At 38.4% G+C, this 27,010-nt stretch overlaps 4 protein-coding genes across 5 annotated transcripts in view; all 4 read left to right on the plus strand.

Moving 5' to 3' along the window:
• hoxc10a (homeobox C10a) lies at window positions 1–4,270 on the plus strand. Its single transcript, XM_072697015.1, has 2 exons — window positions 1–840; window positions 3,376–4,270. The coding sequence occupies exons 1-2, from the start codon at window positions 78–80 to the stop codon at window positions 3,648–3,650; spliced, it is 1,038 nt and encodes a 345-aa protein (XP_072553116.1). The 5' UTR covers window positions 1–77; the 3' UTR covers window positions 3,651–4,270.
• Window positions 4,271–11,353: 7,083 nt separating this feature from the next.
• hoxc9a (homeobox C9a) lies at window positions 11,354–14,145 on the plus strand. Its single transcript, XM_072696577.1, has 2 exons — window positions 11,354–12,304; window positions 13,242–14,145. Exons 1-2 carry the CDS (start codon window positions 11,767–11,769, stop codon window positions 13,481–13,483), a joined length of 780 nt encoding a protein of 259 aa, XP_072552678.1. The 5' UTR covers window positions 11,354–11,766; the 3' UTR covers window positions 13,484–14,145.
• Window positions 14,146–17,862: 3,717 nt separating this feature from the next.
• hoxc8a (homeobox C8a) lies at window positions 17,863–21,605 on the plus strand. Its single transcript, XM_072696518.1, has 2 exons — window positions 17,863–18,668; window positions 19,929–21,605. The coding sequence occupies exons 1-2, from the start codon at window positions 18,233–18,235 to the stop codon at window positions 20,249–20,251; spliced, it is 759 nt and encodes a 252-aa protein (XP_072552619.1). The 5' UTR covers window positions 17,863–18,232; the 3' UTR covers window positions 20,252–21,605.
• A 4,131-nt stretch (window positions 21,606–25,736) lies between these two features.
• Window positions 25,737–27,010, plus strand: part of hoxc4a (homeobox C4a) — a 45,632-nt gene continuing 44,358 nt past the window's right edge. For both annotated transcript variants that reach the window (XM_072696865.1, XM_072696868.1), the window contains exon 1: window positions 25,737–25,883. The gene's annotated coding sequence lies outside the window, so the exon portion shown is untranslated. The remainder of the gene's footprint in view (window positions 25,884–27,010) is intronic.

Here is a 27,010-nt window from a genome sequence, read left to right on the forward strand (position 1 = left end):
GTCCTACTGTCCTTACCGTCTTCGACGTAAGCGGGATTACTTTAAAGCATAAAAGATCCTTACGCCCTCCGGCAAATATGTCATGTCCGAACAACGTGGCAGCCGGGTCCTTTCTGATGGACTCGCTGGTCGCGGGAACATCGCCGTACAGAGGTGAGGGCTATTCCACGAACACCGGGATGTATATGCAATCGCCTGCAGAATATGGCTGTCAGATGATGAGGAACGTGGGTATCGTAGGTGCAACACCTCACTCCAAGCGGGACGAGCTGCCGCCCAGCACGCTGCCGGTGAGCGCAGCCTACCACCACCACCAGCAGCACGCGCATTACCTGTCGCAGCGGGACGCCTGGACAGCGGGCTCCAAAACTTACAGGAGCGCGCAACCTGTTGCCCAGCCTTTGCACCCTTGCTCTTTCCCGAGTAGTCACGTCAAAGAGGAGGCTCTGCCCTGTCTGTACCAGACTGACATCGATAGCCCCAAAGAATCTGCAGAGGAGCCGTCTACGACTTACATCCGCCTGGGGGACAATAGCAGTCACTCGGATCAAAGTGGCGTCTCCGCCTCCGATTATTTCCGAGGGAACCAGGTGTACGCGAGCGAGCGGGGGCAGCAGGGAGACGGCTTCGGCTCGGACTTTAATCCTCTGCCCAGAATAACGACGCCAATAGAGGCACAAGCTGCAGATGCCTATGGCAAAGGCAGCAAAGCGAAGCAGGACGCAGCGGGCGAGGAGAGCACAACGGAGGAACAGGGCGCAGAACAGAGGCAGCTCAGGAAGGAAGACGGTGGGCCGAAGACAGATAGCTGTACAGACGAATCTGAGAGCGAATTGAAAGGTAATCCAACTAAGGTAGTTCTCACTCACACGCGCATACATACACACAGGCACACACACACGTACACGAACGTTTGTTTTTATGCCTTGGCAGGACTTGGACCCATTTGTATTCTATATATGTAGATGTCTGATACTATGTTCTACACAGAGTTGTTGTCACTTAAAACCCCCACGATCTTAAAAAGGAAACGATTACAGGAGAAGAAAAAAAAATAACTTTAAATGGTAGTCAACGTAAAAAGATTTAATTACATCATTTATATTGGTTGTTATGTAAATGTGAACATTGTAAAGAGCAACAACCAGATTATATATATATATATATATATATATATATATATATATATATATATATATATATATATATATATATATATATATATATGTAATCTGGTTGTTGCTCTTTACAATGAGAGAGAGAGAGAGAGAGAGAGAGAGAGAGAGAGAGAGAAAGATATAGAGATAGAGAGAGACGGACAGCATTTAACATATCGAAAAAATAAAATAATGTTTTAAATGGATCATACCTTTTGTACATGCCACATTTTTCCCGTTTTGTCATCAAATATGTTAAATTCATCACACTAACAGTAATTGTGTATGTATCATTATGTATAATGCAAAGGTTTGATCAACGTTTATGTACATCTTCATTTCTCATCTTAATTTTACATCTTAATATTTGGTATATAGTTCCTCTACAAAGAACACTTCTTCTGTTTTCTCTATGACATATTTAGGGTCCAAACTGATAAAACTATGCCATATGTTTAATTTAGCAGATTCAGATTCAGAATAGAAATGTATTCTAAGCATAAAAATGTACATTTACGTTTATTTCTTTTGGGTCATTTTGGCTTATTTAAACTTTAAATCAACAAAGTGTCTTTTGATACTCAACAACTTTCTTTTATCATAAAAAATGTAGTGTTTGTAGAGTTTGCTGTAGGGTTCCTAAATAGCTAGTCAAGAAATGTGTGTCCTGAAAATATACACACACGAACGCACAAAAACACACAAAGAAAAAAGCACGTTGTCTGCAAAACCACTATTTAAAACTGAAGCCTTTGCATTAACTGCAGGTTCAAGGTTTCACACTCGAACGCCCGTTACGGTACTAGAATTAGCCATCAGTTCAGTTGGTCACTCTGTTGAGCCTGCAGGCCCAGAAATGTTCTGCGTACATTTTCGTCTAAACAGACGCAAAGCAGACGTCTAAACGCCCCTCTGTATCGGTGTTTACGATGGTAACAGTGTTTAACATGGCCACATAAAGACACAAAATGCACCGGGGCACTTAGCATCGAAATAAACAGGCTCACACAAGCACGCAGCACGCACAGACGCACACACACACACGCACCAACATCAAAACAAAACAAAATAAACTGACTGTAATGTTAATTAAATGGTTGCGTAATTTCATGCGCCACAGTGGGCAGCTGTGCAGATACAATTTTACGCGCAATCGTTTTATGTTTAAGGAAGTAAAGTGTAATAGACCCCGGGGCGAAATGTGCTTCCCATGGCATTGTAATAATAAAGAGGTGTTTCCAGCAGCGATACGGCTGTCTGTTGCGGCTGCTGACTGTTCTAAATATAGTCCAACTAACAATGATGTAGTTGTAATGTAATCTTAGTTAACCTCAAGTGCTCAAGTCTGTAAAATTGAACCAATAATCTAAATGTTAACTCTAGAACGAAAATAAATATGTGGCGTGTAAAAATGACTTCAAAGGCTAGTTATAAACGTTCACTTAATTTGTTAGTTTCATAAATGGCAGAAGTAACAGCCTGTAAAATCTAACCTTTATTATTTGCTCGTCTTTATTTCACTGTCTGGTTTCGAGATAAAAGACAAATAGTAAAGGTAAAAAGAAAATAAGAAAGTTGCAGATACTTTTCAAATGTTTAAATAAAATGTAAACAATGCTTTAATATTATGCCATTTCTCTTTGTATGTATTTTTCGCCTTACCGTTATTACTGCCTGACATTTAACATTCCACGCGGACTTTTTCGCGCGCACTTGCTCTCAATCCTATCAAAAATAGGAACTAATTTAAATCACAAAATTAACTCCTTTCAAAACACTGTTGTCATTATTGTTGTATGTGGATGTGTATGTGGTTGGGAATTCAAATTCACATACTTAAGAATAACCATCGCTTTTAACATGCTTTCACAAACAGTCCTGGCCACAAAATATTTTAGCAAATATAGGAAAACGTTATGGCTGGGCCTTTCTAAGGTTTTAGACTCAACAACACGAATTTACACACACTCAGTCGGTAGCCAGACGACATGAAACAACGGCTTAGGTTTTAACATTAATTGCTAATAATGGCATTATGTATGTTCAGTTATATTATATAATATGTATTACATAGCCTACATATTACTAGTATCTTGCAAACATTGTAATACGCAATAGGAAAGCCCATCAAGGAAATATCTTTTTAAAGCTCTATACACTCTGTTCCTTTACCAATATACACCATATTCCAGTCTAAACAATGCATTTTCTCTTGTAGATGAAGTAAAGTTGGAAAACACGACGGGGAACTGGCTAAAAGCTAAAAGTGGGCGCAAGAAGAGGTGCCCTTACACAAAGCATCAGACACTTGAGCTGGAGAAGGAGTTTTTGTTCAACATGTACTTGACTCGAGAGCGCCGTCTGGAGATCAGCAAGAGTATCAACCTTACAGACAGACAGGTCAAGATCTGGTTTCAGAACAGAAGGATGAAACTGAAGAAGCTCAACAGGGAAAGTCGAGTCCGGGAGTTAACTGGCTATAACTTCAACTGAAGGCAGAACAAAACAAACAACAAAGAAAACAACTATGACTACAAATAAGCAACACTCAACGTTTCCTGCATCTTCTCTGCCACACTGAAAGAAATAGCGCTTTCGAATTTGTATGGGGATGTGAATTCACATGTGAATAAAACTGGTTTAATTTGACCAGGATTAGGTTGATGTAACACATGAGTGTCATCTAATAGGAATCATGTAAAGTACAGTTGTTCAGTGCATTATCTATACATTTTCTGTCTCTCTCTCTTTCCCTCTCTCTCATACACAGAGCCCATTACAGCACAAAACAGGGGCTTGAGAGTTAGCCTGGCATTTGACATTAAGGGACACTTAAAACACAATATTAAATATGTTTTTCAGCGCCCTCGAACAGGCCTACGTGCACAATACCACAGACTAAAACATTGTAAATATGACACCGGTGCGAAACGTTAGCTTGCTAAAAGCTGACGTTGCTTTCCTCTTAGCCTGCCGAACATGAGTTGTCTACCTGATGTCTTAGATTAGCGTGTTTGTCAATTAGTGTGCGTGTGCCCTCAAAATGGCATACTCTGTATTTTGCATGCCCATGCTGATTTTGTCCATTTGATTTCTTACCCGAGAGATTAATAAAAAAGGGGGTTTGGAAATCTAATGTCCTGGTATCTCCTTCCCCTTGAACATCCTCTTTGGCATTCAATTCAGAAAGAGAATTAACGGTAAGGGCAAAAAACGAGAGAGAGAACGAGTGAGAGAGAGAGAGAGAGAGAAAGGGAGAGAGAGTATGAGTGCGTGTGCGAGAGTGAGCGAGACAAAGATTGTAGCACTTCCAATAAGAGTGGGAGACCCATAACGTTGATTTAAATATTATCCAGGTGACCACAGTAAGTCAAGGTCATAAAATTGTAATGTCATGACGGTCCTGGAACGGCGCTGGGGGTGGATTTTATGATCTGCAAATATAATGTGCTGGTGCAGTAAAGATGCATTAAAAGCGAAGTGGAGGAGGGCTAATCCACATACCCGGGGCTGCAACGCACCGGCCTCACTGGCGCGCTCTGCGGGTTGTCTAGCGGCTAGTGAAGGCAGTGAGCTTCCACAATCGCTATGGAGAAGCGCAAGAAGCTATTAGCCTGGATATATGATAACGACAGCGACAAAAACAATAACAACGACGACATCGACGGCTATGATTAATGTGTGGATCATAATACAAATAAGCAGACCGTCCTGGAAGAAGACGAAAAAGGTAAGACAACGTATTTTATTACTCTCTAGTGCTTTGAGGAGAGTTTTTTGTGTTTACACGTTAAAAGGCAGGGCAACGGTTTGAAAATATATATGCTTTTGTCTAATGTTGGCCAATATCTTGGAGAGATATTGATGTGATGGACGTATTTTTGTTATGTTAAATGGTTGATAGACACAGTGATGGTTGTGCTGGTGTTCTTGCGGTTATTTATTCTGATTGTTGATACAGTTACTTATAGTTTTGGTTGCTTGAAATGAATTCACCTGATTGCTGAAACAGCTATAGCTTTGGTGAGTAGTTTTACCATGCGATAATTGGTAAACCCACCCAAGTTTAACTGACGTTGCTAATATCAGATGTTCATATGCTTGTTGCTTTTATGAGTATGCTTGGTATCAGTTTACATTTTCTTTGGACTATTCAAACATTAAAAGCTCTAACAAATGCTACTATTGCTGCATTTTCACTGGCATGCTAAACATGTAGACATCTTTATGAAAGGTAATGTGAAGGTTAATTAACAAATGCTAGCCTATTAAAAGTTCAGAAGATTGATTGAATTGCTGGCTACAAGAGAGCGCAAAAGAGAAGAATCCTTGGGATCGGGAACTGCTTCTATGACATTGAAAGGAGGATTAAAATATCTTACTTGCTCTAGAACATGTCTTGTTTGTCTTCCCCAGTGGATAATGTCGTTACGCGCAGCTGGTGCGTGGTTTAGGTAGTTTCATGTTGTTGGGGTTGGCTTCCTGGCTCGACAACAAGAAACTGCCTTGATTACGTCAGTTCGTCTTCATCAAGGGCGACAATTGCCGTTAAATTACACCCTGTGCAGCGAAGTCTTCGCAAATGGCATTGTAAATGAACTGAACGGTTATAGCCACGGCGTTTTTTCTTTCCTTTTTAAGCCTTTTAAGTGCCCCGTTGTAAAACGACTTTAGGCTCTCACAGAGAGAAAAGGTTGTAAACATCACGCGGTAAACTTCGACATGGTTGCAGTGACGATCAAACTTTGATTTCAGGTTTTAGTTTACGTTTGGACTTGGGTTAAGAGTGACATTAATGTTGAAATGAGATCAAAAAATTTAGACAGGGAAGGTGGAGAAGAACACATGGGATGAACAAACAGATGGATAGACTGGTGCATGGAAAGATGGATGAATAGGTGGATCCGTGGATGGAGAGGCGGAGGAATAGATTTGACGAAAATAAGAGCAAATGAAGCAAATGTAGTTTTCATTACTTGACAGGATACATATACTAATCACAAAGATGCATATTTTCCACACTGAGATAATAAACAAATATCGTACAGGAGAGTGTATTTTAAACTGCAGGGAAAGTAAAACAAATGTAAGTTATAAGAAGTGTGTGTGTGTGCGGATTATCTAAAGGTCAACAGCAAAATTAATGACAACAAAATTGTACACAAACGGAAATCCAGATATACCAGATATTTGTTATTGACGATTGACACGACGTAATGGGCACAAATGAGCAAAACATCAGTTGTAAGTGAATGATTTTACACGCATTACGATGCAATATATGCATCCTAATATAACGGTGTTTTAGATGAATAGATCTGTTAATCTTATATTGTGTTTTATTTTACAATTAAAATGAGATATTGATGGTAACAATGCACGTTTGAAAGCAAAACAACAAAAAATAACAAAAATAACATTAACAAATTATATTTCTACAAGATTTCAATAGTGATTATAGGCATGTGATGTGCATTCGTATTCTGTTGATGTAATCTGCCTTTCTTTTGGCAGATGTTAAATCGAGTATTTGCTGTAATGTGATTTTTTTTGGTACTGTCTACGTAATGTCTGGACCACAAAGCTTGAACATAAAGTCAGAACACAAGTAATTTGCAACTGTAGCTTTTGACAAAGCATGGTTTTTAAAGAATGGTTTATTATTATTAGCAGCCTCTTAAATAAAATAATACGTGCAGGACTGCAGCTTTTTGTAGCACTGGGGTAATCAATATAGGTTGCCTTGCTATTTATTTTAAAATATACTTGTTTTTCAAAGTAAGCATTGTTAACCTAGGTCATGCTAGGACAGGAATTACTAATCTTTTCCCACTTAATCCAAAATATATAAAGAATACCCTACATTGGAATAATTACCATTATATACCTTTATAAAATAAAGTATTGGTTGAATAGTATGAACTGTAGAGCATCTCAGTTTTTAGAATAAATACAAGCTAAATGCCTGTTCATTTAGCTATTTAACAATTTTCCAATCAAGAGATTGGCATTCTATGTTAGCCTGCACCACTGTCCTGATTGTTGTCAATGAATAATAAGTGCACATGCTGAAGGAACAGATAGAAGAACTGCTTATATTATGCCTCTTTTAAAAAATAAACCATGAGACGCGTTGACTTGTGTAACTATGTAACGTCAAGATACATACATGGTAACACAACCTGCTTTTGTGTATCGAGTTCGCCATTTTTATTTGCTTGTTTTCTTAACCCCCTCCCTTTCCTTCAGCTGTTTGCGACTGGAGGAGACAGTCTGGAATCCAAAGTCATTTTCATTCAGTTGAGTGAATGGGGATCTCCTCTGGAATGCGTCACCAACAAAGAGTTTACAGCACACGAAATTACCCCCACAGGACACTGCCGCCTAGCACACGGATATAGAGGCAATTTCCTTCCAACAGCCTAAGGTTTTGTACCTCCCAATCTACTGTATAAGTTGTCAGTGCGTAGTATCAAAGTGCATGGTCAAGGTATTAGCCTATTGATCGTGACTTAGCAAATGTTAGCATTAGATATGGCCTTATTAGCCTAAACCAGACGTACATATGTGTATTAAACACAGTGCATAGCTTCAGATCTAGGGGTTAGAGCTGTGGACTACACGCTTTTGTATCCCTTTCACACAGACCACAACAGTGCTAAAACACATGAGGAAAATGTGTAATGTAGGAAAAGTCGTGATTCAGACTGTACGTAAAGTAAAAGTGAGCTGCATAAATACATATGCTAATCCCACCGTTTTTTGTAACGTTGTTTTACCTATTCTACCAGTTAGCATTACGTATTTCAATACCGAATTGCATAACATAATGGAGAGTAACATTTCGAAGGTTAATTAGTCTACATCAGGCAGCATATGGTTCCATTTATGGATTGAATTGAACGTAATAGTTTACATTAAATAATAGCTATGTAACGAACAGATTTATTAATATTTTGAAGTACAAAATACATACACTGTATGTCCCATTGCCCCCTTGTCTAATTAATGCGTTCAGCTACTTCAAGTTGCACCCATTGCTGACAAAGATGCGCAAATTCTCTCTCTCACACACACACACACACACACACACACACACACACACACACACACAGAGCTTCTGTAGTGTATCCTTGTCATTTGAAGCTAACATTTATTAATTGGCAATTGATAAAGACAGAAATCGTGCTGAAATAGTGGGCTTATAAGGTTTAAAAGACAGTAACAATGAGTAAATCAAGCCATAATGCGTGTGCAGTAATGCTGACACGTAAAGGGAGGTGCCGTGGTGTTTAACGACCTTTTTAATCATCGCTACAAACGACTGGCATCTAAAGGCTAAAACATGCTACGAAAGGATAAATGCACAAAGAAACATTTTTTGTTTTGTTTTTGCTTTTGGATATTAAATTTGATATTTAAGCACGTGTAAGATAACGCTCTATGCTATATTAATTATTTTAGCATGCGTTAGTTATTGAGTACCATGTTTATGCAGATTGGCTGTTTGTTATTTCTGTTTCATTGTACTGTCTTCAGTAAAATCATTGTACACAAAAAATCTAAAAAAAACCCCACAAATATTCATTTGTTCTTCTTTACTGTTGACGCCTTTGTAAGGTGGAAGATAGATAAAATATGTTGGGGGTGCACAAGCAAATTTATCTATAGCTTTATTAGTTCTGTGCAAACCTGATATTGACTTTCCCTGTTTGTAAAGTCGAAATATATCATTGTATAGAATTGCATAATATATCAGTAGCAATAACCACAATGTAAAATTTGGTCATACAGAAGAAGACGAAACAAAAAAAGAAATCAAATCACTGTCTAGCCGCACATATGTTTGTGCATGGCAGTGAGACCAGACTGCGCTGAGTATTGTCAACACTGCCCCCACTTTATGGCCTCTATCTGAGTCTGACACTCCTAAAATCTTCATCAATGGTCTGAATGTTTCAGTGAAAACATACTCGTTTTAGTGATTCAATGTCATATATATATATATATATATATATATATATATATATATATATATACACTGAATCACTAAAACGAGTATGTTTTGAATAAATTGAATTGGGCTTGAAATGGGCAAGTAATACTATATCTGTGCACCGTACACACTGACATTTACATAATCAGATAAGTAATATAATAAGTAAATAGTGGGCCTGGCCTGTTCTGATTTATTTAGTTTATAATTCATATCGTGGCATGAAATAGAATTCTGTACTCACTACAAAATTCATTAAATGTTTTTGTGCTTTGCGATGACCCATTATACAAACAAGAGACACATTTTTCTGCATGATGTATTTTTATTTGTCTAAAGATATAATACCCAAGAAAAATCCATTAAGCAAAGTGAAACACAATTGTATGGCTTTACAAAGAAACGAGGAACAACATATCGCATTAATACTCGCCACTTCGTGAAGACCGTAATAAGTTTAGGTAAAAAACGCCATTTTAAAACACCAAGGATCTTTTGGAGTAGGCCTCAAAAGCATGTGTATGACTTGTTTTTAAATATCGCAACTGAAAAATCCCTAAAACACTAAATGTTAGAGAAAATAAACATAATATATAATACATTTTATTCGCAGTGTTACCCACGGCTTTTAATAACAAGACTTGTTTACGTTTTTTTTTATGTTGGTATGACTTATTTGAAAAAATATAATTGGCTGCCTCCCAATTCTGATGTCACCAAATAATTCTAAAAACTAATAGACTAATAGTTAATTAAAATTTAATACAACAAAATAATGTCAGGTAAAATGTTTTAAAGTGTTAGACGCAGTAAACGAAAGATAATATTTTTAAGGTAAGTTTTACTACGAGCACAATTTTGTCAGTGGTAAGTTGATATTTAAATTAGAAGCAAGTTTAAAATGCCTCATGCAGATTAAATATACATGAATTTACATAATTATTTGAAACGATAAAGGCGATCATTATTGTTTTATTGTTGTTAGAGCTTGTTATTATCTTGCTAGACTGGATTTTGATAATGGCTGGAATTTCAAGGCAAAATGGAAAAGAAGCCTGACCTCATGTGGCCAGCTCGAGGTTGGGCCCAACACTGACAATGACTGCTACCCAAAATTACATTACCAGGCGTCAAAATGCGCTTAGAAGCAAGCGTGCAATACTGAACACCGCGCATGAATTCGTGTTCATGTTTAATTTTGTATTTAAAACTAAAATCCATTAAATGCAACCCCAAAAGTTAGATGTGCACTTTACAAAAATACAAAGCGTTGACAAATCATTTTAAATATTCATTAAACGCATTGTTACACTAACAAATATATTATTAATATTACAAATAATTACCACAAGGTGTTAGCATAGAACATTAGACTAGACTAACGACATACACAAAAATAATATTTATTTTTGTAAGTGGTGATATCTCAAAACAAGTGTCAAAACAACTAAATAACTATTTTGTACAAATGCAAGTTCAGATGGTATATTAGGTTTCGAATCCCTGTTATTTAAAAAAAATATCAAAGCAACCATGTCTATGTCTAAATGTACTTCATGTTACGTGTGAAAGTACTGGTCAAGTGGGTTAGCACAATTGCATAGGCTTGTTTTTACAGAGTAATTCCAAGGTTTCAAGCTTTTAGTATACAAACTGCAGCACTCCACTCGGTCCTTCGTGCTGTCTTCGACGTTCAGGTTTGATGAGACTTGTTTCACAAGCGCGGTGTTTGTTTTATGTTAAGCTAGAAACTCAACTGCAGTTTCATTAACGACACGTTTATGAACAATCAAATGGTCCTCATAAAAATTTATTGAAGGACATAAAAGCATGCACGACCACTTGCCGAATATAGCTTCTGTAGTGGCCAACTTTGCAAGCGCTTTGCTATTCCCACCTTTGAGATTTTTGTAAAAACTCCATTTTATGAGGGATATCCCGAATTGTGTTTATTTGAAACTGGTGTAAACCGTGGGTTCCAGTGCGTAACAGCAAGCCAAAAGTCCCACATCTGCCCGAAGATAAGTTAATCCCACTTATCTTTCAGTAAGATCTATCTCTATATTATAATCAGTGTAAACGTCTTCGATAATAAAACTTTCAAACCCACACACTTACAGAGGTAAAAGTGAGTTCATACAACAGCATTATAAGGGAAAGGATGCGCAAAACCCAAGGCAGAGCAGAGAGCAGTACATGTTCCGCCAAGATTAATTACACCAAAAAATAGTGCCTGGGTAAGACCTTGCACACACTTCTACTCTCTAAACCAATACCAAAAAAAAGCCTTTCAGTATAGAAATTAAGGTCAACGACAGTCAAATATGGTGTCATACCACTTCGTATGAGAGTCACTAAGAAAAAAAACAACATTAGAATTAAGCAACCTACTGCAATCCCGAAGTGCAACGCTATCCCAAGACAACCGCGCATTGATCTGCTGTGTGCTTTTTCAGGGGGTAAATGTGATCACGTGTTCCGCAGTCGTCCAATCGCAGCTAGAGGAGCTTTCAGAAATAATTACCTGGCTTGATTGTTCTATGGGCAGATAAAAAAGTACACATACACTCCATATAATAATCGGATGCATGTAAAAGAGACGGCAGCATCGCCATGTCTACTACGGGTCCCATAAGCAATTATTATGTGGATTCCTTGATCAACCACGAGAGCGAGGATATTCTGGCGACTCGTTTTTCCACCACTGCTTCGATATCCTCCGGTTCACGCCCGACGCCTCTCGTACCGGACTGCGTTGATTATCCGTCATGCAGCTTTGCTCCGAAGCCACCCGTTTTCACTACCTCCTGGGCCCCCGGTCACTCTCAGTCGTCAGTGGTTTACCACCCGTACACTCACCAGCCTCACTTAGGAACAGACTCAAGGTATGTCCGCTCGTGGTTAGAGCCTATCCCCGGTACCGTGTCCTTTTCAGGCTACCCAGCTAACAGCAGGCACTATGGACTGAAGCCTGACGCCTTCCAGGACCCTCGAACTGGAGACTGTGTGGCTTCGAATGGACGCACTTATTCGGATTATCTATATTGCTCGGCCGTCGACATCAGAGAAAAGCAACAGAATACACCTTCGCCCGAGTCTGAGACCCTGTCTTCCGGGAAGCACAAAGACGAGAAGACTGAATTAGACCCGAGTAAGTAAAAGACATTCTTGTTTACAACTGGGTTTGAGATGCAGTTCGCTTTATTGCCCTCGCTTAGCTTGTTGGCTGTCGTCCGTCGTAAAAACCAAGTTCTATACCCTTTCATCTAGCCCCTGCCGTTCTCGGCTGGCTCAAGTCTGCTTTGGGGGCTATCCATTGAGGCAAAACGCCATAAGACAGGGCTGTAAAACGGGTAGCGGGTTATAAAAATGGTCCCCTTGAAAGACAGGTCTGGTGAGGCAGTGCATTCTGAAGAACCAGTGCTGATCACTGGGTGTTAGCTTATATAACATTAAGAAAAGATAACATGCAATAACGTGCATGTTTTGTTTTTACGCGAATTAGATTGTTTATCCACCCTAAAAATTCAGCTTAGTACTGTTATGAGAAATGCTATTGGCACATTACTTCCAAAGTTATAATACACGTAGGATTAATCATGTGTATTTCTCTCAATAATGTCAAATGATAATACGGCTAATTAAAAAACAAAGTTAAATATATTTATAATGTGATTTTTCACGTTTGAGCACCTCATCAAAAAATACAAGACAAACTGAACGTAAGCACTGCATTCAGTGCATAGCAAGACGTTTTGTCTGCAGACTTGAGCCACAAGGCATATTACGCTGTTTATGGGCCTATAAAGCGAATAGATGTATTCACTATTTTACGACGCCAGTTCTCGCAGCTAGTAAGCACTTTGAGAGCTATGGGAAAACGAGGCTTTCTGTGCACTTTCATTAGGTTTCAGCTACTGTAATATAGGCTATCTATTAATTGGCATAATATTTCTTTTCACCACAAATGCTTTACATTTCTATTTTTTCAAGTTCCGCTATCTGTGTCTAACATACTACAACTGAAATATGCATAATAAATATAAGGAATGCTAAATATTTATTCTCTTTTTCATTTTGTTTTGCAGACAACCCCGTTGCCAACTGGATCCACGCGCGCTCCACAAGAAAAAAACGATGCCCCTACACAAAATACCAAACGCTAGAACTCGAAAAAGAGTTTTTATTCAATATGTATCTAACCAGAGACCGGCGATACGAGGTGGCCAGAGTGCTGAACCTAACGGAGCGGCAGGTCAAAATCTGGTTCCAGAATCGACGGATGAAGATGAAGAAAATGAACAAGGAAAAGAGCGACAGCAAAGAATAATCGACCAAAATTTGTTTCACCGAAAAGAGACTAAAGGAAAAAGAAATAGAGGATTGTTCTCAAATGTCTTAACAGTTGCCGCCTTCCCGCTGTAACAGTAAGAATAGGCTAACACATTGGCAGTTTACTTTGTTATGGTATGATTTTAATTTCTGGTAACTGTGATTTTACCAATCTGAGTTTATAATAACACTATATTAAATTGCACATTTAGGCATCTGTTCGGATGTAGATGAGCAAAAGTAAGGACTTTGTAGCCTGTAGAGAAGCTGACCCGAAGTGTAAGCAAAAAAATACTTGAACTACTCTATTTTCAATTTCGTAATTTATGATTTTGACGTGAATGTTTGTGTTTTCTTCATTTGTAACATGTGTAAAACTCCAATATATTTTGTAACGAATAACACTTAGAACACATAATACATGTTTCTGTCGATGTGATATCCCTGTTGCTTTATTTGTATGTCTGTGCATTTTGCGTTGTTTCAATTGTAAATATAGTCTTCAGTATGGATTTGCCAAAATATATACAACCACCCACTTGATATTAACGTGACTGAATGTGTAACTCTTATTTTGACCACCGCTTAAAAAAGAACACTTGCAAAAGAAGCTAGATCAGCAAAAGAAGTGATTTTGTTCTGCATGTAACAATGTCATCATCTGGAAAGTATCGGGGTTTGAGCTCAACAGGGAAAGTCATGCACGGTGACAAACCTACATTGTAAAGTGTTGGCCGATGTGCATGTCAGCATGTCAGAAATTGTCCAAAAACAGGCAAAAACGTTATATATCATTACAAAGCTCAATATGGTCGGCCATTTCACACTCAGTACATATACAGTGGCCACAGTGAGAAATTATTTACCCAAGGCCTTGGTGAGTTGGCCATTTTCTGAGCTGTTGCATGTTTTTCTTACCCTGACCAAGGATCTGAGGTTGGTGGAAAGACCAGAACTCCTGTGGTCTTCGAGGCGTTAGATTCTTTTGGAATTTTTATTACAAGGCAAACAACAAGAAAACCAACGACCAATATTACAGCCATCATACAAATAATAAGCATTATTACAATGATTATTGATGACAAAATCGTTATTATTACAATAATAATAATAATAATAATAATAACAATTATTATTATTGATATCATTATTATTTTTACTTCTACTATTTCCGTTAGGCGTCTCATGAACTGGTTCTTGCAGAATATTATACACACCAATCAATTTGCTCTTTCACACACAGTTCAAATTTATTCGGTAACTTCGAAGATGTTGATCAAATCTAACAAAAACTAAAAGATATATTTTTTAAAGCAATAACGTGTAAAATGGCCGTATATAATTAAACAGACCTGTAGATTTAAAATAAACCTGAGTAATGGGTACACGTATGCTCAAACTGAGTTGTGATCCAAATGTGTTTAATAAACTATGAGTTAAAAGGGACATTTATTAATGCATATCAGTAATGCCGTCCTCCTTGAATTAAATGTCTTTTCCTTTTCATTTGCCATAATGGTAACAAATATAATGGTATTTTCTCCAGCCCATATGTATACAGACGCGTGTTCAAAGGTCGTGCAGTGAATTTAAGTGAAATAATAAGACATGTCTGGCTTTGGTTTCCTGAGCACAGTCGAAATTGCCTTTTTGTGGCTGTTAACAATACGCACAGGATGCAGAGATTTCAAAGCCCAATCCAGCGCATTTCCGCACAGGACAAAAAATGCTAGTTTTACAGCCCTGTTGGAGTTTGCGTTGTTTGTCGCAGATGCAGACGAACAAAGCAACCCTGGCTAACTGGCTAGACGTCTGGGCTAAATTACTTTATGGCTTAGGCCTAGTGTGCTGGTGGAGGTCCCGTTCAAAGAAAACGTCCCACTTAGTGTGTTAGGCCAAGACAACACCAAGCTGCCAGCTTATTTCGCGTTTCCGCCAACACCCTCAAGATGCATTCAGAGTCGTAGTGCACATAACGCCAGGACAGTAAACGTAACTCATTTTAATGTACAGAAAACTTTGGTGTATTTTTGCAAAATAATGTTTCGATTTAAAACATCAACATCCACACGCTGTTTTGTAATATCGCTTTCAACTAAGGTATACAAATTATTATTAAAATAAAGTTAAGTAATAAATTTAAATATTATGCATTCAGAAATAAACATTTAGCAATGCGTTTTGCCAGTCCGTTTGAACTACTTTTGATTGACGTCGAATGTCCTGATTGGTAGGTTTAATAAGCGAAGTCAACACTAGATGGTGCTGTTGGCTTACACTTAGCGCACCCTGGGCCGCTGAGGCCTGCGATGAGCACTGGGAAAGCAGTGCTGAAAAGAATGGCGGCCTCCGCCATTAATCACTTTTTCTACTAAAATAAAACTAAAACGTCAACACCAAGATGTATTAAACTCCCTTCCACTTTATCATTACCTTAAATACCACAGCTTTCATCGTTCCCGATTGTTTCGTTAGACTCTCAAATGCACTGTATCCCTTTATTTTATGCTACTCCCCAAGTCTTTTTCTCTGCCGTTCAAAAGCCGCGTCAGTTACTGCCGTTTTAAAGACCAGTGTGCCGAACGTTCACGCTCTGGCCGATGTGATGTACTGTCACGTCTGACAATAATTATGCAAGACACTGGGAAATGTTAACACAAATCTAGCCTCTCATCCAAGTGCTCATTTCTTCACAAATGTTTATTCAAATAGCATTGCCGTAAATGTTAACATTTGCTGTGGAACCAAGAAAATGAAAGCAGTGCAGAAAATATTCAGATCTTGGACCAGAGAATAAAAGCAAAGCAGAAAATATTAGAGAATACCACTGATTATAACTTAAAACTTATTTTCCATACATGATACTAACCTATATAACAAAGGTAATGCTTCTACTATTACTAGCCCTACTACTACTGCTAGTGCTGCTGCTTTTACTGACCCGTCGCTGCATGAATGACTTCCTTTTACATGCTGACGCGTTCATTCTGTAGAAGTAATTATAATAATCCCCAAAATATTCAGTCACAACAATAATTGTCATAATAACACGTTATTATTATAGTTATTGTTATTATTATTATAATTTTATTATTATTATTATTATTATTATTATTACTTCTTCTACTAAATGAACGCGTCATCATATCAACGGTCCACATGCGGGCAGTGGTGGCCTTTCATCGCCGTGGTACTAAAATAAAGTGACCAACAATCTTCATCTTTATAGACTGTGCGGGGTCTATAAATTTTAACTGTGTGACTTTCATTTTTAACGACGACGTGTAAAAATCGTCAGTAACGCCAGAAACCCACATGCTTTTTTTCCATTTTTTTGGGTGGGGGGCGGTGCAACATGCTCAACAACAACGAATAAATTTGTCTAAATGTGCCCACTGAAATAACTAAAGCATCCAATGCGCAATTTTATTGACTTGGGCAGGCAGATTTACAACTTCTTTGCAAGGGTATACGGAGCACCCTGCGTGCTCACACAGGTGTGTGTGTGCGTGTGTGTGTGTGTGTGTGTGGTGTGTGGGAGAGTCTCAACGTAATAAAAGTTATACAACGAAAGAACCAAGTAACAATTGCTTGTAATTACTGTTGTCCATGCTATCATTACCACAACGGTCACTACTGCAGAACCGTAGTATTGCTACCATGCTAGTAGTGGAATAAGTACTGCCTCTAAAAAATAAAATTACTACTACTACTAATGATAATAATAATAACAATAAGTAGTAATAAAGTATGTGTATTGTAAACTTGGTTTTGAAGTAAACTGCCTCCTTCTTTTTATTTGTATTAAATGTATTTGGTGATTCTCTGGTAGTCTCGCTCTATTTTACGTTCGCTCTCCATTTCAGGGACAGGCAAATGTTAAAGTACCAGTCGTGCAATCTTTCAGGTCAGCTCCTCTACATTTGTGTCCAGTCGTTGCTAGACGGTCGGATCTTGCTTTTAAATGGTTTTTAACTACGTGTCTATATGGAAGCATATATAACAGCATCCATTGAGTGCAATGCCATTATAACCTATGTGGCATTTAAATCCAAATCTGTACATAAATCAACAATCAGACTACGAACATTCACAGTGCTTAATTTCTCATTTTTATATTAATCTAAAATGATTAAGCAGTATACACAATATTTTTCATATTCATAATAAAAGATGATGAGCAATATAAAGGCTTAAATACCTAATATATGCTACGCGTTTTAAAATCTTGTTTTGTTTTTTAGAAAGGGGTCAACAGTGTCTTACTCCTCAAGGTAGACGTCTGTAGACGCTGTGGAAAGATGAAGCGGGTGGGGTGGGGTGGAAAAGAGTGTGGAGGGGGGTGCTCATTGTAGTGGGGGTGGTTGAGGAGGAAGCTAAAAAAGTAAGCGCTTGCGACTCAGCCGGCGGAGCTAGCCAGCTTGCTTTAACCTTAACACACATTCGCCGTGCACGCCATGATTTGAGGCTGCAAAAGGGAAAAGGTTGGCGATAGCACGCGCACGAGAGAGAGAGAGAGTCTCGAGGAGAGGGGAGTCGAAGTGGGAGCTGCCTCAAATTGTCCGAAGGGGCAGCATTTCTCCATCTAGTTCCGGTTGCTCTACGCCGTATGCCATTTGGAACAGCAACAATAGGTTGCCACCGTTTAGACAAGAGGAATATACTTCCAACAGACTATCTCTCTCTCTGCCTCACACGCACACACTCTTTCTCTTTCTTTCTCTCTCTCTTTTAATGCAAGATAAACATGAGCTCCTATTTTGTTAACCCTCTTTTCTCCAAGTACAAAGGTGGCGAGACGCTAGAGCCAACTTATTACGACTGCAGGTTCCCACAGAGCGTTGCCCGAAGCCACACGCTGGTGTACGGACATGGAGCAGCCGCGCCGGGCTTTCAGCACCCGTCCCATCACGTACAGGACTTTTTCCACCACGGAACCACGGGTATCTCCAACCCAGGCTATCAGCAGAACCCCTGCGCCTTGGCGTGTCACGGCGACGCGACGAAATTTTATGGATACGAAGCTCTTCCGAGGCAATCTCTTTATGGTACCCAGCAAGAGACGAGCTTAGCGCAGTACCCAGACTGTAAATCGTCCAGTAGCTCTAACCCCGGAGAAGGACAAGGCCATTTAAATCAAAATTCCTCTCCCAGCCTCATGTTTCCATGGATGCGACCCCACGGTTAGAGCACTCATTATTATTATTATTATTATTATTATTATTATTATTATTATTTTCACTTCTCTCTCTCTTACACACACGCGCGCGCACACACACACACACACACACACACACTATTTCTCTTGTTTGTGTGCTATAGCTATTATCCGTCATGTATGCTATATTGTTTAGCAGCGCCAAGAGCCAACTTTAGTAGCATTATCAGCGCTTACAGTGCGCAACCAGGTCGGTTGCTATTACAAACAGCTTTTATCGACTTCCCAAGACAATCTTCGACTGTTCGTTCAATCTAGAGGCTCATACGGCTTGCTACTTCGTGTTGCAAGGAGACATCATGTTGTTTCAAAAGCAACCAGGCTGGTTCAGTGTAGTCCGAATTCGAGATAGTAATGCTTATAGCTGTCATAGCGTCGTTAATAAGCACAAGGTAATACCGGCAATTGTGTCCAAACTGTGTTTTGGCTGAATGAGATCGAGTGACGCGTCTTATGTGTGGTTGGCAATGAAGTAACGGTGTACGATTGTGTTTAGCTAGGGCATTCACCATTTTGCACGTTTAGCTCAGAACGGGGAGTTATGAATCGTTATTAAATGGCTATTCAAGGTATAAGCTACCGTTGTGTCTGTAACGGTTATAATGAACTGGGTGTGTATGTAAAGAGAGAGAGAAAGAATGTGAGACAAATTAGCAAAAAGGCTTTAAAGTACACTTTTTAGTATTTTCTGCACATGCAACTGAAGCTAAATTAGTTTTATATTAGATTTTCTTCTATTGGTTTCTTGGAACGTGTTCATATTACTGAAATGTGCTTATGCCAGTCAACCTATATGCTGTATACGCTTCCAGTGGCTACGATGTCATTCGTTTCTAAATGATTAAGGGAGTGTGTTAATCATGGTCTTATCATTTCTATTTCTGAAATACACTTTGGCTTGACGATGACCTACTCAGGCCTATATCATACAGGTGAATCGTGAGTTGTGTGAGAGAGTGTGTGTGCGTGTGTGTGCGTGTGTGTGTATGTATGTGTGTGTGAGAGAGAGAGGGAGAGGGAGAGAGAGAGAGAGAGTCTGTGTGAGTGTGAAACAGATCCACAAATCGTTCTAATTGCAGGTTATTGTACCACACACACGATTACACATTGCTGGTTTTCTCATATTAATCAGATCATGAACAAAAATGGAAGCACAAAGAGAAGAAACACACTTGATTTCCTTTGATCAGCACAATAATGTATCCATTTCCCATTTCACCCAAAGCCCCCGGGAGACGCAATGGACGGCAGACGTACAGCCGCTACCAAACTCTTGAGCTGGAGAAGGAGTTCCTCTTCAACCCGTACCTCACACGCAAACGGCGGATCGAAGTGTCCCACGCGCTGAGCTTGACCGAACGGCAGGTGAAGATTTGGTTTCAGAACCGGCGGATGAAATGGAAAAAGGAGAACAACAAAGACAAATTTCCGGGCCAGAGAAGCGAGGCAGAGGCCGAGGCAGAGGCAGAGGAAGAGGGCAACGAGGAAGGGGAGGCAGAAGAAGCAGAAGAAAAGGAAACGGAAGAGAAAGAGGAAAGCAAGGAGTGATTTTATGGTCTTTTTATGGTTATATGGCAGAAATAGAAGCGGTTTCAAGGATGACCAATGAAAGAGCAGACGCGCCAAACAGTTGGGTCAAAGAGTGAGAAAAAGAAAGAGAAAAAAGTCTACAGACATTAGTCTCCACATAAAAGCACTCTCAATCAACCCAGAAAGCTCTTTTTTATCAACGCTTGAGAAGTTTTACCAATATGGAAACTAAAAACTATCCTAATTTACGTAGCTGTTACCAACCCATAATTTTGATTGGGGAAGAAGATACGTCTTGGTTATTGGTGTAACTTGCATTTTATTCTTAGCAAGAAGTTGTGAATAGTAATAATATGTGACGAAAATAGTCACGAGTAACAAATTCTATTCAAGACCCTGTGAAATACTGGCATTATCACGTTTCCAGACTTTAAACTCTTGTGTTAATCTTGTACATAGAATTAGTCCCAGTATTTTAATGATGCCTCTACGACCGAAGATAATACAATAAAAGCCAGTATTTGAGTAAAGTGTTCTTTCAGTATTCTTCAGAATATGAAAAAATGTCTCATTAGTGCCATTTTACTTAAAAACGGCATTGACGTGTTGTAATATGTATTCTGAATTTCACATATTTACTATCGATTAGTACTTGTAGTTTATTCTTACGCTTTGTGGTGAAAATGAGCAAGATTACATTTTGTAATTCTTTGATTATTTTATTGGGATCATGGAGATTTGCAATCTCAAAGAAGCTACCTAATCATAGGGGATTTGCAATATAGATTTCTACCTAAAGATTTCGTAAAAATCTTCTTATAGAGTAAACTTAAGTTATATCATTTTGCCCTTTGAAACACTTACGTTTACCGAACTTTTTTTGAGTCTTGTGAAGACTTAGCGAGCTCAGAGCCAAGCTAACAATTTCAAAAGATTGTACCACGGCACTACCTAACTAGACAAAGCTTTGCCTACAAGAAAGGGTTTATCCTCCATATCACAGAGCTGCTTTGTTTAATAAACATAATAATAATAATTATTATTACTAATAATAACAACAATAATATAACAAAAACAGATTTCCCCCAACAACTTAAACTGCCTATGGAGAGCGCACATTTGTGTGTAGATTACCATACCTGCTACAATTACTACCCTACTTTATTAAAGGAAATGTTTTTATTTTATTGTGCTGGTGTTATAGCGTAGATTTTAAATTGCACTGAGTATAATCTTCATGTACGTCTTGTAATATCTTGCTGTTATCAATATGCTCGTTTTTGCTGTTCCTCATGTGAATATAGACAAAACTGTGAGTGTGTACATGCCATTGTTGTCGACATCAACAGAAGAATAAACATGATGGCACATTCTCCTGCTTCTGATCCGTGTTTCAGTTCAACCCGTTAGGTTGTACTAGCAAGACGATTATGCTAGCCCACTAATTGGACCACAGGGTTGAGGACATTATGAACAGTTTCAAATAAACATTTAATATACTCTATGAGAATCTTTGGAAATCCATATTCATACATCCACGACCTGTCCATGGCAGTGTAGTTGGAATTATTTGCCTATGTTCTGTTTCGAATTTTCAAATCCTAGTACCCCATTGCTTGGCTTTTCAGCGAGTTGCAAAGTAGAATTACCATAAAGGGATGAAAATCTTTGTATTTATGTACGTTTTCAGATTCGATGGGTGTGATGAGAAAACGATGTGTCATAAAATGCGGGGTATAAAGACGCAAAGGGGACGCATGGATCCCAATTAGCATTTAATATTTCAAGGCAAAATGTTGCACATGCACATTGCTTGTAAACATTTTTTACCTCAATACAGTTTCAAGTACAATGAGTAATTTGAAAGTATGCTTTGGCATCAGCAAGGCGGAGATCAATGACCTAAACACTAGCAGTTAAATTTCAAGTTATTTGGTGCAATGTAAAGGAGGGACAAGTTCAGCTCAAATCTTTACAGATTTATCTGTAAAACTACTGTAAGCCCCAGGGTCACTGTTAAAACCAGGCATGCTGACTAAAGCCCCAGACCCCTTTTACAGATTGGAACTAGAAATATAGCTCTTTGTCAAAAAGGACTAATATATTCAGAAAGGTAGAAAGGACGCTATGCACACCGACGATGCAAATTGTTGTCAAATCATCCATTCATTCAATCATCTTATTCCATTCCCGTTTTTCTCATTAAATGTAAAAAGATCGGTATTTTGATACAAAGCATAACGAAGAAATGAAAGCCCTGCAATCATTGTCGTTTACCTGAACTCTTGTAGGTTAACCTAAGCTTTTATGAACAATAGAATTAGCCTAAAACATTAAGAAAGTATGTAGCATTTGAACATTTGCAGATTTTGCAGCATTTGCCTTCGTAAATCCTTGTTGCCTTTCGAACAATACTCTGTCAAAAATACCTTTCCAAATAGTTTGCCATTCCTAAAGTGAGATTTAAAAAGTCAAGTTTTTCATCCAAATGTCAAATTCCATAAATTCAAATGTATATGCCACCACCATCCGTTAGACTCTGTTTAAACTAGTAGCACAGTGGACACAGTAAAGATTATTGTGACACAACCATACTTAAATTAAAAATTAAATGCATTAGATTGTTTGTGGGATATTGCAATTTACAATTCCCTCTAAAGAAAAGAGATTACCCTTTCATATCAAGACAAATACATTTTAAACTAAAATAAAAAATTTAAGCATGTTATGACGACTTAATTATAATCGAATTTTTATTTCCTCTCGAACGACATTTGATGTTTAAAGTTGAACGTTTAGGTAGGTTAGTGCTTTGAGAACTATTTCAGGGTATATTGGGCCCTATCAACTCACAAGTGTCGTTTCCTTTACGACTAGTAATGGCAGGTAATAAATATATACTGGTGCATAATAAACCAGTCCTGATTGCACTAAGCCAACAACATCGAAGCAGCCAGTCCTGGTAGCGATATAAAGAAATTTGAAACCTAATAGACGAACGTAATTTTTGATTTATGTAGTAAAAAATAACTAAAATAACTCAAAATATAATTCAAAATATAAAAATCATGAAATAAACATGGAGAACTATTTTTGTTCAATGTAAATTATTTATATAGATCACAATTAAGTAAGACATTGAAATTTTAGTTTAAAGCACATAACCTTTATTATAGACACACGTCAGGATACAAACCACTAATTCGTTTCACTTTTACGGTGAGGCAGCCTGGTTCGTGATTGTTAATTGATTTCTCGTCATTTTAAAGCTATTTCAGTATCGGAAATTATCCAACAAGCTAATTGTTTGCGAGAATTGTTCATCCGTCTGGCCATTGTATGTCAAACTGTTGTTACTTTCCAAACAGGGCTTTACTATACCTGCAGTAAAGTTTATTGGTGGTGTAAACCCGACAGTGTGGCATCCGGGCAGACGTTTTTTCTTTTGATTTCTGGGCAGTGTGGCTAGACGTGCTAGGATAAGAGACAAGGATAGCAACATGGACGTGGAGCTGCTGGGCTTAGCGTATGTATATATCTCTATGTAGAATTAAAAAGAAATGGTGATGCCATCAGGAATTGAAGGTTTATGAAGTACATTCATTTAGCCAATGTGAGTATATGCTGTGAAATGATTAGTTGGGAAGCTAATTTAAAGTATGTTAATTATTTAAGAGAGTTTGTGTTTTGTAGTAATTCGTAATCAAGGTACGTAATCAAATGAAAAATACACACACATATATCTATGTATGTATCTGGTGGAATAAAATGAAATGGTAACTTTACAGGAGAACGAAAAAGTTTTTCCAATTCATCTTGAAGAATATCTATTGTTTATTGGTTAATCTATTGGCAATTCTGATACAATATAAATGACAACAGCGAGTTTCAAATTATAAAAGAAAAATAGTGTACTAGTGTACACGGGCTGTGCGTTTGCAAGAGGAGATAAAGATAAATAATGCTTGTTACTATTTATTACTGCATAGCGACTACTCCAGTGCTTCCATTTACTGTTCTTTAGGTTTAGTGTCTGAGGAAGGCTGTAAAAGACTTTGGTATCTGTCTAATAACTGTTGTTCAGAGTGTTACTTTTAACGGGACTACAGTTTTTAACATTATGCTGGACTGCAGTTATTTTGGTATAGTTTCGAACATTTTGGCAACGCCTCATTTTAAGTTGGTGAGAGTAACGTCTGGTATTGAAAATAACAATAACATAACAATAATAATAATAAGAACAGTGGTTAAATAAATAAAGGACTCCAAATAACACATAATTCGTTATTTGTTTCTGTTGAAAAATTATTTTAGTTAAACAGAGATATGATAAAATGTTCAATAACCAAAATATGTCTAAACCCAGAAATAATCATGACAGCAATTATAATCGTCTACATTGCCATCGTCATACATTTTTTATATTTCATATAGCTACGTCTTTATCACACCATGCTAATCATGAGCATGCATACAGTACCTATTAACAATATGCATGTGTTCAGACAATGACTTAGCTCATAAATATGTCATTTTAAATTAATGTATTTAATTTAATAGATGACCTTTGGCTTGTATATGCCAGGTTTGCTTGTAGTAAATTAACCTACATTTTGCTTCCCTTTAAATGAAATATGAAAATATATTTACAAAGATCCTATTAATTTCAATTCTAGCAGTTTCTCTTTTGAAGATAATATCCCTAAATGGATCTATACTTTCTCCATGGCCGCAGACATGTGCTCCTCATGAAACAAAAACATGGTCAGTCGGAATAGACCCTGTATGGCTAGGCATGATCAAGCCTGCTTTATTCACTGTTTATTAAAAGTCGCTGTGGTCAACGATGACTTTATGCTGTAAGATAAGGGGTTAATTTGTTTTTTAGCTGTAACATGATGACTATTGCATTTGATACACGGAATTGATATTTAGCATTTGTGACTCTTCTTCTAACCCTTTTCCCATATGTGAGTTTAACTAGATTAAATAGAGAGATAAAAAAAAATTAAGATATAACCAGCAGTGCTAAGAAAAAAGGTTAGGGAAGGGCGGAAAAAAAAGAAAAAGTAGAGAAAACCCAACACATTCCTAGTTGTTTAGAGGGGGAATTTACAGCTAAGTAATAAAAGTTTACGACTGAAGCCACGCCGCCATTGGTTGCGGCGGACCACGTGGTCTCCACTCTATGAACATGAACTTTATGCTGTTGTCTCCCCTCTGGATCTCCCCATCCATCGCCTTGTGAGCTTGCGCCGGTGCACAAATGATCTTAGCACCAGACCCATTTTCCTTGTTCTATGCGGCAAGGCAGGAATTATCTGAGCACCTCGCTGCCATCCTCCGTCTTGCCTGCCTCGTCGGCAGCAATGACTGTAGCCTACAGAAGTCGCCGCCTCCTCTTGCCCCTTTCTTGCCTATCTTATCCCCAAGAGGGGAAAAGCGACAGCACCGATGGCTGACGCGTGGGGGGTGGTGATGGGTGGGGGCCGATGCTTGGTTAAGAGAGCGAAGAGTTGTAAATACCACTGGGTTTTGATTTTCTGGAGCAGATCGCAGATCGTAGAAGCTGGAACTGTATAAATAGATCACCACAAGCGACTCCAAAGGCTGCTCGACCAGCGATCGTGCACAACAGCAAGAGTGCGGGGTAAGTAAACCACTGTACGCTTCTTATTGGCTTCTTTAAAGGGCTTCAGTTAGACAGAAATGGAGATCTAATACAGGACACACTGTTTCCTTCCGTGGCGCGGAGCCTACTTCCCATTGACTGCTTTAAGGCTGAATCTTGACGTGGTGCGGTTTTGGCGTGCAGGGTCTAGTCTTACCTTCACCTCTGAGATCGCATGGGTGTTTTGGGTCAGTACAGCACTGCTTGATTTATACGGTGTGGTTGATATCCTCGACGTTTGAGAGATGTCTAAAATGGCGTAAGTTAAGTGAGGTTTAAACGGGTGTGGTTGAGGTAATTTATATGACGTTTGTAGTTTGTTGTAACGTAATTGAACGCTGTAATTGAAATTCATTTAAGCGGCAAGGTGCACCCTAATGTTCTGTCGTTGTTGCACTGTTGTCATGTCTCAAGATATCGTTTTGAATAAGAGAGCTGTATTCCCATATTTCATTGATGGTGAAGACAACAAGGCCCTAATTTGGAAAGTCGTTTGGAAAAGGGACAGGTTGCGCACACCTTTTTGATGGTTAATAGAAGTGTCATGATGTTAAAGTTATTTTCTAATTCACTACAAAAGCAATGAAGTGTGTGTATGTGTGAAATGGAGAAAGAAGCGCAAATTCCTTGAGCCTATTCATTCTCCTAGTCATATCACGTATTCAGGCTGTAAAATACAGCTTAATCTTCTTTTCCCCAGTTAAAACAATAACAAACTATATTATTAAATACTTCATTGCAAAGTGCTCAGTGGCCACTACCTACCGTGCTCACCAAGAACAAAGTATTCAAATGAGTTCAATGACCTTTAAGCCTTGCTTGATACCAGATGTGTGTATTATTGCTGATTTGGCAACACCCTACCACTCAGACACTCACACAAACAACACACGCACGCACACACGCTGTATTAAATCTGCAAACAACGTCACTCCAGGAGGATTAAATCAACCAATACTGCCACCTTGTGCCCACTCTACATACAAGGCAATTGCAGTGAGTCGCAGATGCCCAGGAAAGGCCACAGCCTTCTTTGTCATAAAAATAGAGCTAAATGCTTTCCTCCTCTCGTCATAAAGTGAAAATCATAACTTCGTGGGGCAGTA

The sequence above is a fragment of the Salminus brasiliensis genome, chromosome 14 (assembly GCF_030463535.1).
Source record: "Salminus brasiliensis chromosome 14, fSalBra1.hap2, whole genome shotgun sequence".
NCBI lineage: Eukaryota > Metazoa > Chordata > Actinopteri > Characiformes > Bryconidae > Salminus > Salminus brasiliensis.

Coding starts and splice junctions, on each gene's coding strand:
- hoxc10a (XM_072697015.1), top strand. CDS start 78: ATGTCATGTCCGAACAACGTGGCAGCCGGGTCCTTTCTGATGGACTCG. Junction 841..3,375: donor ATCTGAGAGCGAATTGAAAG/GTAATCCAACTA, acceptor TTTCTCTTGTAG/ATGAAGTAAAGTTGGAAAAC.
- hoxc9a (XM_072696577.1), top strand. CDS start 11,767: ATGTCTACTACGGGTCCCATAAGCAATTATTATGTGGATTCCTTGATC. Junction 12,305..13,241: donor GAAGACTGAATTAGACCCGA/GTAAGTAAAAGA, acceptor TTTGTTTTGCAG/ACAACCCCGTTGCCAACTGG.
- hoxc8a (XM_072696518.1), top strand. CDS start 18,233: ATGAGCTCCTATTTTGTTAACCCTCTTTTCTCCAAGTACAAAGGTGGC. Junction 18,669..19,928: donor TCCATGGATGCGACCCCACG/GTTAGAGCACTC, acceptor TTTCACCCAAAG/CCCCCGGGAGACGCAATGGA.